At 46.2% G+C, this 14,960-nt stretch overlaps 1 protein-coding gene across 11 annotated transcripts in view; it reads left to right on the top strand.

Moving 5' to 3' along the window:
• Positions 1–14,960, top strand: part of LOC128339530 (protein unc-80 homolog) — a 254,357-nt gene that overhangs the window by 204,939 nt on the left and 34,458 nt on the right. For all 11 annotated transcript variants that reach the window (XM_053283625.1, XM_053283624.1, XM_053283622.1 and 8 more), the window contains 4 exons: positions 877–1,002; positions 3,456–3,579; positions 4,433–4,639; positions 8,387–8,571. In XM_053283625.1, coding sequence (XP_053139600.1) covers positions 877–1,002; positions 3,456–3,579; positions 4,433–4,639; positions 8,387–8,571 — 642 coding nt within the window. The remainder of the gene's footprint in view (positions 1–876; positions 1,003–3,455; positions 3,580–4,432; positions 4,640–8,386; positions 8,572–14,960) is intronic.

Genomic DNA, 14,960 nt, shown 5'->3' with positions numbered 1-14,960 from the left:
ATGGTGTTGAGGTGCTCTTCAAGGTCTTTTGGAACTGCATTATTATTGTTGTTGTTGTTGTATTATAATACCTTTTCAAGCTAGATCTGTATTCCAGCCACTTCATTCCAGTTCATACTGCTAAGCTATTTTCCCCCCAACCTGCACCTTGGAAGGTAGGGTGAGGCACAAATCCCAGTAGCTTGGAGTAGCCACTGGACACCAACAGCTGATAATCAGAACTATATAGTTCACCGTCAATTGCCAAGGTATACAAAACCTTAGAGAGGGGGTCATTTTTCATAAACTGAGAGAATGCTGACAACATAATTAATTCCAAATCAAAACCTTTCAGAAGTAGATTTGAAACAGTTTGTCAGCCAATCCTATTTCAAATTTAATCTTAAAAATAATAGCATGTAATCATATGGGAGAGCCTGAACATTGTACCATACCCAGTCTCAGGACATTACCAAAAGATAAGAAAGAAGGGAGCAACTTAAATCAACTAGAAACCTGGTGATTTCAGTATATGTTTTCCATTGAGGACAGTAGCTACATGGCATACCCTCCAACCCCACCTATTCTACCAGTACAGTGCTGGTTATTCAGGGCTAGTACTGAGTACATTCGTAAATGTACTGGTTTTCCCTGTGCCTTCTGCCCAATCCCTCTGGCTAACCCTGTAGTAGTCCCTTTCCCCCCTACCTACCTCCTGCTAGAACCACTCCTTCCCCCTACTGGCCCCAGCTACCGCAAGCCACTGTGGAGGGCTCCAAACCCCAGAGCATCCCAGTCTTGCGCTATCTGAAGTGTGTACCTCATCAACATTGGAGGATATGGCATGGATGGAATTGCAGGAATCGGTCCTGGTGATGTGCTGTCTTTGTATTGCAGGTGATGGGAGTAGTGGGACCTTCCAGTGTGGCCGATGGATTACCCCTTCTTCATCTCAGCCCTTATCTCTCGCCACCTCTACCCTTCAGCACAGCTGTTGTCCGGCTTGTAGCATTGCAGATTCAGGTGTGACTGCCTTGCCTGTTCAACAGGCTTTGCTTATCATGTGGTTGAGACACCAACTCATCGGTGCTCTTTTGTCTTCTGCGAAAGCTGGGCAAAAACTGTGAGATAAAATGTAAACTTATCCACACACATGCTAAAGTTTGGCATCTCAACATTTAATGATTGTCCAGTTCTTCGGTGGGTGCCAGTTTAGCATAGGACCACTGAAGTTGCGGTGGGATTATGCAGGTTTAAGCCAACCGAAGAGCTGACACAAAAGATCATTTTGTGTTCTGCTTTAGAGTAAGAGAGGTGAAGCAATAGGACTTCTAAAGTTCATTAATATGCAAGCTTTGGAATTTCATAAAACTCAAGACTTTCTGAAATTACTAAAGGTATCTGCATTGATGATAAATGTTTTTTCTGTGCATATGAGGGTCTGCTATTTTTCTGTTCTGCATAAGTTCAAGCTTGGCGTGGCTTTCTACAAACAATATGATGAGAGGTTTCCTTATCAGTTCTGTATCTTAGGATTCCTAGAAGTTAATGGAAGGCATCCCTTTGATGACTTTGATGCATCAATTTTTGATGTTGAAGGACATCAGTATCAACCGAACCCTTCTTAAGGTAGCAGAAACCATATAAAGCGCAAATCCATAGATTCGGCCCCCCTCCCCATTCAAATACTAGCTGACATCCAGACCAAGGAAATGCCAGAGCAGTTAATGTGTTACAAGCGCTTGGGTGTCTGTGTGTATAATTTTCTTACCTTCAGAAGCTGACTGTGGCCTTTTAAACTATGTCTATGAGGGCCATGCAGACATATTTTCAGGGGTCACCGTTGACTTCAGGAAGAAGGGGAGAGAGATTAAAATTGCCTCACCCTTGAAGTGCATGCTGTGCATTTGCTTTGCTGGTGATTGTTTAGTCTGGATGTCAACCACTATCCTTTATTAACCAGAATATTTAAAATGTAGTAAAGCTGTGGAGTGGTTTATAGCTTGCATTGTGTTGCTGCTGTTTTGGAAAATGCAAGCTGTGTACTTAGATTTGTGGAGACTTGCACTTTTGGAGACTCTCTTGCACTTCTTAGTTGGTATCAAGTTAAGGCGATCTTGAAAAGTACTCAATTAATAAACACAGGTGCAAGATTTTGGCCCCCAGTTCCATCTTCCACCATTTCTATGTCTGTGATTGCATTGTGCAGGAATATTGAATATATAAATTACTGTTCATGTGGAATGATACAGACATTCAACAACAAATTGAATACACTGAAAGATATATTGCTCAGTGAGAGGAGGGAAAGCAAGCTTTTTCAGAGTTGTGAAGTTTTGTGATGACAAAGAGAGGGCATAAATAAATAATAAAGAATCAAAACACACATATTTAAAATGTAAATATGTGACTGAACAGAGTTGCCAATGGCTGTTACAGATATGCCACGTGTATCGATTGAGTATGAATTATGCTCTGAAAAAATTACATTAAATTGCTAAAAGTACATTAATACATATCAAACTTGAAAAAATAAGAACCATAATGATATCTACAAATTCCATAGAAATAGCTCCTTCAGTTTTAACAGGAAAAATATGTACCTTCACATAAACTTTTATCAATATACTCCTAGCAAATATTTTTGTATTTCTTCTAAAATTATATTATCATGTTGTTTTTTTAAAAAAACTTCATATGTGCATGTGTTTCAGATGAAGCTGGAAATGCTTATTGCCTCCAAAAAGAATCCCCCCCTCTACCAGTACCATTGAGTTTTAGAAATCTCTCAGGAATCATTGGTCTACATTTTAAGATTCCGATTGTTTTGAGGTTCATTTGTTTCACATGTAAATACTGAATAAATACAATTCATACCAAAGTATTGATGAGGCTGATTTGAACCTTCAAGTTACAGATCACTGGAGTTTCATGTTGTTTCTCTCACTGGTTCTAAGCTTTCTTCTGTTCAGAGTGGCAGGACATATTTCTGTTTTAATGATTGCTACTGTATTGTGAATTTTGGTGTTTATTTTAAGGCAGAATTTTAATCCTCAGGGTCAATAATATGGGGTACCTCCATATTTAAGTTTAGGAGAGATACAATTCATATTTAACTTGTAAAGGAATTTATCTTGTACTACCTTTCCAGTTATTTATTTCAGGTTTATATCTTATTTACATAGACATACACAGAGGTAGTTATCATTGCATTGTGTGCTGTCATGCAGGATCAAAAGAGATGTAACTGAGATCATACCTTGAGCATTTGGTCACTTGATTATGCTTCAATTAGAATGTGTGCCCTTGCATAGGTGTCATTCAAGTTGGTGAACTCCTCAAGAAATGGACCCAAGGCACTCCTGTAGGGTGCTCTGCAAACAAAGTGTTTGTGAAACTCTCTTCCTTTATAGTCACATTCCCCCTTATTATTTGCTGGTAAAATGACTTAATTCTTTCTTATTATCGCTGCACAGGCCTTGAAAGAAGATTTCCCCTTAAGCCACGTGATCTCCCCATTCACCAATCAGGAGAGAAGGGAAGGAATGCTTTTAAATCTACTGATTCCATTTGTGCTCACAGTAGGATCAGGAAGCAAAGGTCTGATTAACAGAAAGACTCTACTGTTTTCCCCTCCCCACTGCCGCTCCAAACCAGCAAATGTTTGTGCCTCCTTTCACCTCTGTTTTTCTTTTTATGAGTGGTCTTGCAATGATGTATTGTTAGTCGGGCCTGCTGGGATATACACAAGGAAATAGGTGTTGTGGTGTTCTTCTCTCATTTCAGCTGTGTTTTCTGAATTCACTCTTGGCACAGGAGCTCCCCTTTTGTGAGATCACAACAGTGACAGAGCATGCTGGACAAAGCAAAAAGTTACCCATGTGTAAGAAAGAATGGGAAACAAGAGAACCACATAACCTCCACCTAGGCTACTCTTCACCCAATTCCATGCCACCTCTGTGGTTCAAACTATACTTTTAACACTACAGTTCCTGCAATAAGGTTGCTTCTTTTCCTAAGGGCTCCTTCACATGTGTGACTTAACCCTGAACAAATGATTCCGCCAGGCAGTCTTGGCTCAGGGGAAATACTGCTTAGTCCTCAGCTAATCAGGTGTGGATGTACTATCCTTGGGGTCAGCCAGTCCAACCAGGATGTGGTGAGGGGGATTTTTTTCCTGGGAGTCATGGTTAAGAGCGATGTGTGAACAAGCCCCTAAGAGCCATAAGCAAAGAACAGTGTGGGTGTGGTGAGACAAAAGCAAATCGATGTGTGTTTGTGCCAAAATAACATTACCTTTTGCTTACAGGAGGGGAAGGTAGGGGAGCTGATCAAGTGTTACAAGAGGGAATGTGTATATTGCATCAGAGTGTGGTGCTAAAAATGGCACTGAACCTGGCACTGTAATTCAGGCCTGATCTGCTCTTTCTCCTTTCCTTTTGCTATCCCTCAGACAGCCCTTGGCTGGAGCAGCCTGAAGTCCTTCTGCTGCTCCAGACAGTTATTAATATTTTGCTGCCACCTCGTATAATCAGCACTTCCCGCAGTAAGAACTTCATGCTGGAGAGCTCTCCTGCCCACTGCTCCACCCCAGGGGATGCAGGAAAGGACCTGCGCAAGGAAGGACTAGCTGAGTCTACTAGTCAGGCAGCCTACCTAGGTGAGTGAGAGTTTCCACCTGGCAAAACTGGAACAGAAAGGGAAACACAGGAAGCGAAGTGCTATTTGGCATGCACATGTGTACATGCATGCGCACACATACACACATATGTATATGACACTTCATTGTTTGACTTCACAACACATCATGGTTTGAAGTGATGTTGAAGGCAGAAAATCTTTATTGTAGGGGTTGATTTGTGATTTTCACACATTCAAGTAACCACTTGATACTATAGTCAGCAGGTGATGATGGTCATGTGCATGTGTGGTGAGCAAGGGGTTAACAGAGTCTGGGCCTGGTTGCTAGGTAATTGACATCAAGGTCAGACCACAAACCACATCCTGTAATTGGCTACAGTCTCAATTAGCAGTTGGCTAATTCAATTAGCAGTTGGCTTTCCCCTCTCTTTTGGGGAGGAGGGGTTTTGTTTCTTTTGTATGTCTGGGAGAAGGGTGGTTTGTGAGGGGAAGGAAAGAAGAGAAGGTGGAAAAGTGCCTCTCTGTCTCTCTCCTGGGGGCCTTGCTCAGCTTGAGCTGAGGAGATCTGTGGAGTATAACAGCCCCAAGGACACAGGACAAAAAGTATTGTAGGAACAGTACTTGTAGTCAGTTTGTGTCAGTTTGTTCTTTTTAGCCTACTTTCCAATAGGCTTATGAGAACACCTGGTATTCCATATGTCCGTCCCCCCTATTAACATCGCAACGCCAGCACCTATATGAACCAAATCAGTACAGTTGTAGGGACACATAGGGACACCTCAATGGCATAGTTTGTGATGATGTCATCCACCCCAATTCAAGATGGTGGATATATGAATGTTTGAGGCACAAGTGGACTAACTTGTGAACTGCCTAACCGATTTGAACCAAATTTGCTACAGCTGTAGGAACACATAGAGACACCTCAATAGCATAGTGTGTGATGCTGTCATCCACCCCAATCCAAGATGGCAGACACGTGAATGTTTGAGGCACAAGTGGGCTAACTTGTGGACTGTCTAACCAATTTGAACCAAATTAGGTAGAGTTGTAGTGAATGACACACAGGGATACCTCAATGACATAGTTTGTGATGATGTCCATCCACCCCAATTCAAGATGGCAGATGCGTAAACTTTGAGGCACAAGTAGGCTAACTTGTGAACTGCCAAATCGATTTGACCAAATTTGCTACAGATGTTATTTATTTATTTTATTGTTACATTTCTATACCGCCTTTCATTAAAATAATCCCAAGGCGGTTCACAGCAGAATTTAAAAACAAGATTGCAAAAAAGACAATTAAAATATTAAGCTAAAAACATAAATCAGATCTGATTAAAAATTTAAAACACAAGCATAAAAACAGTACAAAATTCAAAGAGCAACAGCAGAGACAATAATATAAAAGCCTGGGTAAAAAGCCAAGATTTAACATGCTTTCTAAAAGCTGTGATGGAGACCGAGGAGTGAATAGCAGCAACAGAGAAGGCCCTGTCCTGCGTGCACGACACGTGCACGACAACCGAGCCTCCTTCATTGTCGGCACCCAGAGCAGAGCCCCCTCAGATGACCTTGTCAAGCAGGCAGCAACCCTTGGGACAGGCGGTCCCTCAGGTATCCCGGGCCCAAACCGTTAAGGGCTTTAAAGGTCAAAACCAGCATGTTGAATAGGACCTGGAAGCAAACTGGTAGCCAGTGCAGCTCTTTCAAAATGTGTGTGATGTGCTCCCACCAGGCAGCTCCAGATAAAACCCTAGCTGCTGCGTTTTGCACTAGCGGCAGTTTCCAGATATTCTTCAAGGGCAGCCCCATATAGAGTGTGTTATAGTAATCCAGCCATGACGTGACTAAGGCATGGGTAATTGTGGCCAGATCTGCCTTCTTGAGAAAGGATGCAGCTGGCGCACTAGCCAAAGCCGTGCAAAGGCACCCCTGGCCACTGCCTCCACCTGAGCTTCCAGAAGCAGTGCCAGGTCCATTATTATTAATTATTTATTTATTTATTTATTTATTTATTTATTATTAACATTTATATCCCGCTCTTCCTCCAAGGAGCCCAGAGCGGTGTACTACATACTTAAGTTTCTCCTCACAACAACCCTGTGAAGTAGGTTAGGCTGAGAGAGAAGTGACTGGCCCAGGGTCACCCAGCAAGTATCATGACTGAATGGGGATTTGAACTCGGGTTTCCACGGTCCTAGTCCGGCACTCTAGCCACTATACCACGCTGGCTCTCTTACCCCCAAGTTGCGTACTTGCTCCTTCACGGGGAGTGCAACTCCATCCAGAACTGGTAAAATCTCCTCTTCCTGATTAGCTCTCCTACTGACCAACATTACTTCTGTCTTGTCTGGATTCAATTTCAGTTTATTAGCCCACATCCAACCCATCATGGCCTCCAGCCCCCGATTCAGGACATCCACTGCCTCCCTAGGATCAGGTGATAAGGAGTGATAGAGCTGAGTGTCATCAGCATATTGCTGACAACTCAGTCCAAGTCCCCGGATGACCTCTCCCAGCGGTTTCATGTAGATGTTAAACAGCATGGGGGACAAGACTGAACCCTGCAGAACCCCACAGGCCAATGGCCACGGAGCCGAGCAGTAGTCCCGCAGCACCACCTTCTGGACCCTCCCCCCAAGAAAGGACCAGAACCACTGCAACACAGAACCTCCGATTCCCATACTTGAGAGGTGACCCAGAAGGATACCATGGTCGATGGTATCAAACACCGCCGAGAGGTCCATCAGAACCAACAGGGACGCACTCCCCATGTCTAGTTCCCAGCATAGGTCATCCACTAGAGCAACCAAGGCAGTCAGATGCAGGGTACATAGGTATGCCTCAGTGGCATAGTTTGTGATGATGTTATCTACTCCAACCAAGACGGCAGATGCATGAAGTTTTGAGGCGTAAGTGGAATAACTTGTGGACTGTCTAACCAAATTGAAGCAAATTAGTTACAGTTGTAGTGAGTGACACACAGGGACACCTCAATGGCATAGTTTGTGATGATGTCATCTACCCTGATTCAAGATGGCAGATGCATAAATGTTTGAGGCACAAGTGGGCTAAGTTTTGAACCACTGAACCGATTTGAACCAAATATGCTACAACTGTAGAGACACATAAGGATGCCCCAATGACCTAGTCTGTGATGTTGTCTTCCACCCCAATCCAAGATAGCAGACACATGAATATTAGTCCAGTTGTAGGGATAGTGAAAGGAAAGTAGGCAGATTAGTTCATACTAGAATAACTTGTTCTTTTCTGTGTTGCCTCGATGTATTAATAAGGTTGAGAACTTCTTTTCTATTTCCCCCCATTTGCTCCAATTCATATCCCATTATAACAATAAAGCTTTCTGAGTTGTTAATACTGTTTCCTGAGTGCTCAGTGGGGAAAGGAGGGTCAACAGTCACATGTCTCCCAAGCTGTAGGCTGAAGGAACGACAATTTTTTAATATTATTTCCCAACTTATCACTTTACAGTTTCAGGTTTTGGTGGTTATCCTGTTTGATGCTGCCTTGTAAACCCTAGGGGTAAGAGGTGTCAGTAAACCCTTTCCAGGTTGTGAACAGATACCAACCAGATTGTCTACCAAGTGGCCTCTTGGCCTCAACTGACAGGTCTAAAAGACTTATGGAATATTTTGACTCAGAGTTCTTTGATCATAAGAGAGTCCCAGTTCTAAAGTCACAACAAGCTTCTTGTTGTCATTGCACAGTGCTTTAATTCTTTTGCTGTTTGTCTCCCTTCTAGCTCTGAAGGTGATCCTTGTCTGTTTTGAACGTCAGCTTGGCAGCCAATGGTATTGGCTGAGCCTGCAAGTCAAAGAGATGGCTTTGCGAAAAGTGGGAGGGTTGGCCCTGTGGGATTTCGTGGATTTTATTGTTCGCACCCGAATTCCTATCTTTGTGCTTCTTCGACCCTTCATTCAGTGCAAGGTAAAACATTTTCTAATGCTAATCTAAAATTGCCTTGTTAAATGACAGTGTTAAACCAACTGTACAATCCCTGTGGTAGAAAAGAAGAACATGACCATGCTTTTGAGCAACAGCAGTTTTGACAGTGATACTGTATCTCTTGAATACTAAACAGCATTGAGTACTCTTGAACTTTTCCTCAAAGGAAGAATAGAAAATATTACAAGGTGTTGGTTCCCAGGAACAGTTTCCTAAACTAGGGTACCTGATTCTGATGGGGTATGAAGACACAAACAAAAATCCCCTGTGTCAGACAAAGAGTTATATAGCAATAGCAATAGCAATAGCACTTACATTTATATACCGCTTTATAGCCGGAGCTCTCTAAGCGGTTTACAATGATTTAGCACATTGCCCCCAACATTCTGGGTATGTCTGAAGAATACTGACTGAATCTATACATCTATGGGATTCAAAAATATACACATATAACCCAATGCTGAGGAAATGGTTGCCCCTGAAAATGCCATGCACCATATCGTATGAATAAAGACATTAAATATATTAAATACATGGTTAATGTATTAAATGTCTTTGTTCATACTATATGGTGCATGGCATTTTCATGGGCAACCATTTTCTCAGCATTGGGTTGTATGTGTATATTTTTGAATCCCATAGATGTATAGATTCAGTCAGTATTCTTCAGACATATAACTCTTTGTCTGACACAGGGGATTTTTGTTCTTGTTTGTGGCTTCTTGCCCTGTGTGGTCCCTTATCTTGACGGGGTATGAAGACAGCCAGATGCATGATGGCAGTCAGGGGTTGCGGGGTGGAGAAATAATCTGAACATCTACTAACAGGACAGACAGACAGACTGTAACAACATACTGATGAAAGCCAGAAAAAGCTTAGCTGAGTTTTGGTTAACCAAATACATATCAGTGCATGGTAATATAATACGTTCCATTGCATAGAAGGGGAATTCACTCATGTTGGAGAAAGCTAATGTCTGCCAGAGGTGCTCTTACCCCCTGACCCCATGGCCTCCAAGGCCCAGAGGGGCCTCCTGCTGCCACCGTGAGCCCTCCTCACCACCACGAGCCGAACCGCCAGTATTCTAGCCGCCATGTGTGTGGCCAGAGGGTGAGGCGAGCAGGCTCTTCCCCTGTAGCGGCGGTGGGCAGTACCGGAGCAGCTGCGGAGCCTGACTGTCCGGCTCAGAGGCCTCTAGAACTGTGAGGTGTTCCGGTGCGCCTGCACAGTTAGAATAGAGTGTCACAAGCTTCTGACGTCACGGACTCCCCCTCCACTTGCCACCGCCCCAAGCGGGGAGGCCTGCTCACCTCACACACACCCTGGCCATGCACATGGCAGCTAGAATATCGGCGCTTTGGCCTCACAGCAGTAGGGAGGAGGGCTCGCGGTGGCAGGGTCCTCATGGCAGCGGGGAGCGGGGTGTCCTCTCAACAGGGTGGTCCGGGCACCCAGATTGCCTAGGTTCACCACTGATGGCTGCATTCTCACAATGACAAGGAGTGCAGTTAAAGATTTAACTACAGTCACAGAACCCTGCATGCTCCCGTGGAGCATGATGTGAGAACCCAGAATTTCCAGGCAATCCCGATCTAACCACTGTGGTTAAACAGCGTTTAACCAGGACTGATAGCAATAGTAATAGCAATAGCAATAGCACTTACATTTATATACCGCTCTATAGCCGAAGCTCTCTAAGCGGTTTACAATGATTTACATATAGCCCCCAACATTCTGGGTACTCATTTAACCGACCTCGGAAGGATGGAAGGCTGAGTCAACCTTGAGCCCCTGGTCAGGATCGAACTTGTAACCTTCTGGTTACAGGCGGCAGTTTTACCACTGCGCCACCAGGGGCTCAGTGCCCCTGGTCAGATCACCAGGACCTGATCTTGGTTAAAATGCTCTTTAACTGCAGAGGTTTGACTGGGATTGCCTGAAATGGGATTGCATCTCATGTGGGTTACCCTCCCCACACGCTCCAGAGGGCAGGGCAAATAAATTAGGCAGGCCTTTAAAAGGTGTGAGGGAATAGCCCAGCCCCTCCCAGTTCAGTTTGTCCTGCAAGTGCTCCAGAGAAGGTCGTTTGTCACCAGCTCCTACCTTCCTCTCCATTTCTCTCTGCAGCCCTCTCTTTTCCTGCATCTCCCTGCTGCTTCCCTCCAGCACCGTTCTTCCTTCTCTCCACTACTGTCCTTTCCCTCCCTTCATCCTCATGGAGCCTCAGAGGATTGGCATTCTACATGTACTGCTGCCCAAGGGAAAGAAGCACCAACCGCAGCATGGCTGCCATTGTTCACGCTGCAGTCTTTGGCCTACCTTGACCCTTGTGGTCCGCGCAAGAGTCTAGTGGGGGCCAGGGGCTTCCAAGCCAATTGAAGAGCCACCGGAGTATCCTGCTGCCTCCATGACTCACACTACGAAAGCGGTCCACTTCCCCCACCCAAAGGGAGAACAGCCCTGACATCGTTGTTCTGGAGGACGACGAAGCTGCCACCTTCCTGGGCCAGAAGACTATGCTGAAGCCTGCTACCCCTCCCACGCAGGTCCGAGTGGGCAGGAAGGAGAGATCTCAGGAGGTTTTGCCCCACCCACAGCCAAGCCAGGTCTACTCCTGTCGGAGGTCACTGGCACAAACAACAAGCCAGCAGGGCCCTCAGGCCCATGTTTTTTAGCGGATCCGCCGCTGCCTCCAACCCTCACAACAGGCATCGAGGAACTAATGGTCTCCTTCTCCAGCCATCCCGATTCCCCCTGACAACAGGGGCTCCGGAGGCCATCCTGGACCGGCTCTTCTTCCGCCTCAGGGATTGTTGTGTCCAGGGCCATCTGGTCCCTCTCACCCCATCCAGCCCAGATTGCCCTTGGGTCCTGATCCGTGCCCCCAGATCCCAGCATCCACCTTCCCTAGAAAATGCCCATAGCCTGGCAGGCCTGGTTTGTAGAGACCATTCACTCCTCCTCGGAGCAGCACAAGCCCAAACAGCCCATTATGAAGCACCACAGGCTCAGGGATCAGGCCCAATCTTCAGAATCTGATTCTTCCACCTCTAATTCATCTTCTAACTCTTCAGAGAGTCCCCTAAAAAATCTAGGAAGAGCCACAAGCGTAAGCAGGTTCAAAAGCACAAAAAATCAGAAAAGTCCGAAAGACAGCAAATGCATAAAGAAAAACAGTTCCTGCACAACCTTCTTAGATTTCTGGTTATGAGTCCTCACCCCGGGAACCCAGGGGTCTCTCTCAGGCCTCTCAATGCACCTAGCCCAAGGGGCACCCATGAAGGCATCCCAGCTGACCCCAGCAATGAACCAGATGCAAGGGAAAAGGGAGAATGGTTTGACAGTCAACAAATGGAACCTTCCACATAAGCGCATAGACTCTTTCCATCTGATTAATTTTCTCAATTATTGCTCAAGGCCCTGCATACCCTGGGCATTTAACCAGAGGTTCTGAAGGAACCCATGGACCCCACCTGGGAGTCCATGGTGTTGCCTACCACCTCCCCTAATGACCCTCTGTTTCCTTTGCCTGAAACCTTTTCTGAAGTAGTAAAGCAGGAGTGGCAGACTCCCTACACCCAGAAAAAGACTGCTGCTGTCATTACCAAACATTACAGCTTATGTCCTCAGCAGCAGCCTTGTTCCAGTCACCTCCAGTAAACGCCTCAGTGGCCGCTCTGACCATGGGGGCCGTTCTGCCCAGGGACAGGGAGTCCTCTCTTAAGGACCCCACCGATCGCATGTTGGAGTTCCAGTGCAGAAAAAACACAGACACCATCTCAGTCTGAATTAGAGCCTCCACGGCCACCTCCATCATATCCAGAACTACCCTCCTAGGGATGGACGAGCTCCTACAGTCTCCACCTCCAGATCCTCCTAGAGAGAGGCAGATCCTTCTCAAGATTCAGAAGGCCGAGGTCTTCATTGCTAACTCTACCCTTGACTTGGTCCGATTTGGTGCCCGCACCATGGCAACCAACATAGTGGCCAGGCGCACCCTGTGACTCAGACATTGGCAGGCGGATCCCACTTCCCGTGCCAACATGCTGATGGTTCCTTTCACCACAGCCATGCTGTTTGGGGATGAGGCTCTTCAAGAGGTTCTGGATGAAACCAAGGACAAGAAGAAGGCCCTTCCATCTTCTTCATGCAAGGACGGCAGGTGTTCCACACGCAAGCCCTCTCAGCCTTTTCATTCCTTTTGTCCCAACTTCAGACCCGGAGACAGGAACACTGGACAACAGCACCCATCCTGGAACAGACTGCTTTAACCTTCGGAGCAACACCTCCAAGCAGCAGTCTGGGCAACGGCAGAAGCCCTGTCTGACCTTCTGACTCACCACTCCCGAGTGTAGGAGGCAGTTTCTCTCTCTCCTTTCATGCCTGGGAGGCCTCCATTTCAGACAAGTTGGTTCTAGACACCATCCAACATGGGTGCAAGATAGAGTCAACATACCATCCCAAAGACCGCCGCTTCCTACCCATGTCTCGATCATGATCTCCACAGAAGCACAGAGCCCTGCTGGCAGCAATCCAGCACTTTCACAGCATCTCCGCAATAGAAAGAGTTCACCACCGCCACATCCTCATTCGCACCAACAACAACACGGCCAAGGCCCATGTCAGTCGGCAGTGGGGGACCCAATCCAAGTATCTGCACGAGGAAGCAGTCTTACTCCTCTCTTGGATGGAGAAACATGTCGCCTCCCTCCCAGCTCTCTATGTCAGTGGCTCCCTGAACAACCAGATGGACTGGCTGAACAGGCAGGTTCTACAACCTGCAGAATCTACACTAAACTAGCATCCAGGAGGGCGTCTACCAACCAGATATATCAGACCACTTGGAAGGCCTTCCTCCGTTGGTGCCACCAGTGCAAGTTTTCCCTGGAAAGCTGCGGTATGTCTCAGCTCCTCCTCTTCCTCCAGGATGGCCTAGATAAGGACCTCAGGACAAACACCATCAAACGCCATGCCGCTGCCTTGGTTAACCTACTTGTACCTACCCAGAGGAAGAACACTCAATCTCCCCCTCACCTCAAATGCTTTCTTATCAGCAGGTCCTTCCGCCCCAGCAGCCGGGGACACTCCTGCTCGGGGTCTCTTAGCTGTGGCATGTCCCATATGTGATGTTCTCACCCAGCAGCCAAGAAAGGAGCATTGGCCACTCATCATGAAGGCTTTTTCTGGCTGCTGGTGTTGAGGACATCTCGACTCACCCTTGGGAGTCCACAGCTACTGGTAAGTGTTTTCCTTCTCTTTTCTTTTATTTCCTGGTTGTTTCTATACTGCTTCGTTGCCACATTCAAATTCTTTTCCCCCTGCACTATTCCTTTCCTTCTAGGAGCTTGGCTTGACTACACAGAACTGGGAGGGGCTATCCTCTCCCAACTTTTAAAGCAGGGGTGGGGAACCTTGGCCTTCTAGCTGTTGTTGAACTACAACTCCCATCATCCCCAGCCACAATAATTGTGACTGAGGGTGGTGGGAGTTGTAGTTCAAAAACAGCTGGAGGGCCAAGGTTCCCCACCCCTGTTTTAAAGGCTCTACCTAATTGATTTGTCCTGCCTTCTGGAGCATGCAGGGAGGATAACGCATGTGAGATGTCCTCTACACCAGCAGCCAGAAGAAGCCTTCACAGTGAGTGACTAATGCTCCTTTCTCATATCACACTTTGTTGGAGTGCATGAGTTAATTCTTTAACTGCACTCCTCATCATGAGAATGCAGCTGACATGGTAAAAAAATGAATTTACAAAACGTTCAAGGACCTCAGTTGTAAAAGATTTGCTGTGGCAAATTCTGCAATTCTTCTTTGTTAGGATGTTCAAAGCAACATCCTGACAAATTAATTTTTGAAGCTGCTTTATTCTGAATTTGATCATAGGTCCATCTAGCTCAGATTGGCAGTGGTCCTCCAGGGTCTCAAGCAAAGGTCTTCTCAACCCTGCCACCTCTGGGATGCCAAGGATTGAATCTAGAACTTTGTGCATGCAAAACAGATGCTCTACTATCTCTCCTCTCTTGAATATTTAATGAGGCTGTTCTCATGAGCAGCCAAGACTGGGCTAGGGCCAATAAGCCCAGGCTTGGCTGCCCATGGGAACTGCCGGGAGCCGACTGACTCCCTGGGGCACCTTGGGGGCAAACCCAGCTGAGCAGCCAGGCTTTTAAACGAGATTAAGGGAGTGAGTGCTCCCTTAACCCCATTTACCTGACCATGTGTCAGTGCCAGCTGCTTTCAGCTGGAGCCGAAGCACTGCCTGTTGCTGGGGAGATCCCCACAATGCATCACGCACTTGTGCAGTGCATTGTGGGATTTCTGGTGGCCGAGATGATGCATCCCAACTCCCACAGCTCCGCTCTACCTGGGGC

Source organism: Hemicordylus capensis, chromosome 1 (genome assembly GCF_027244095.1).
Source record: "Hemicordylus capensis ecotype Gifberg chromosome 1, rHemCap1.1.pri, whole genome shotgun sequence".
NCBI lineage: Eukaryota > Metazoa > Chordata > Lepidosauria > Squamata > Cordylidae > Hemicordylus > Hemicordylus capensis.
The sequence above is the reverse complement of the archived record's forward strand: the minus strand, read 5'-3'. Positions and strand labels throughout refer to the sequence as shown.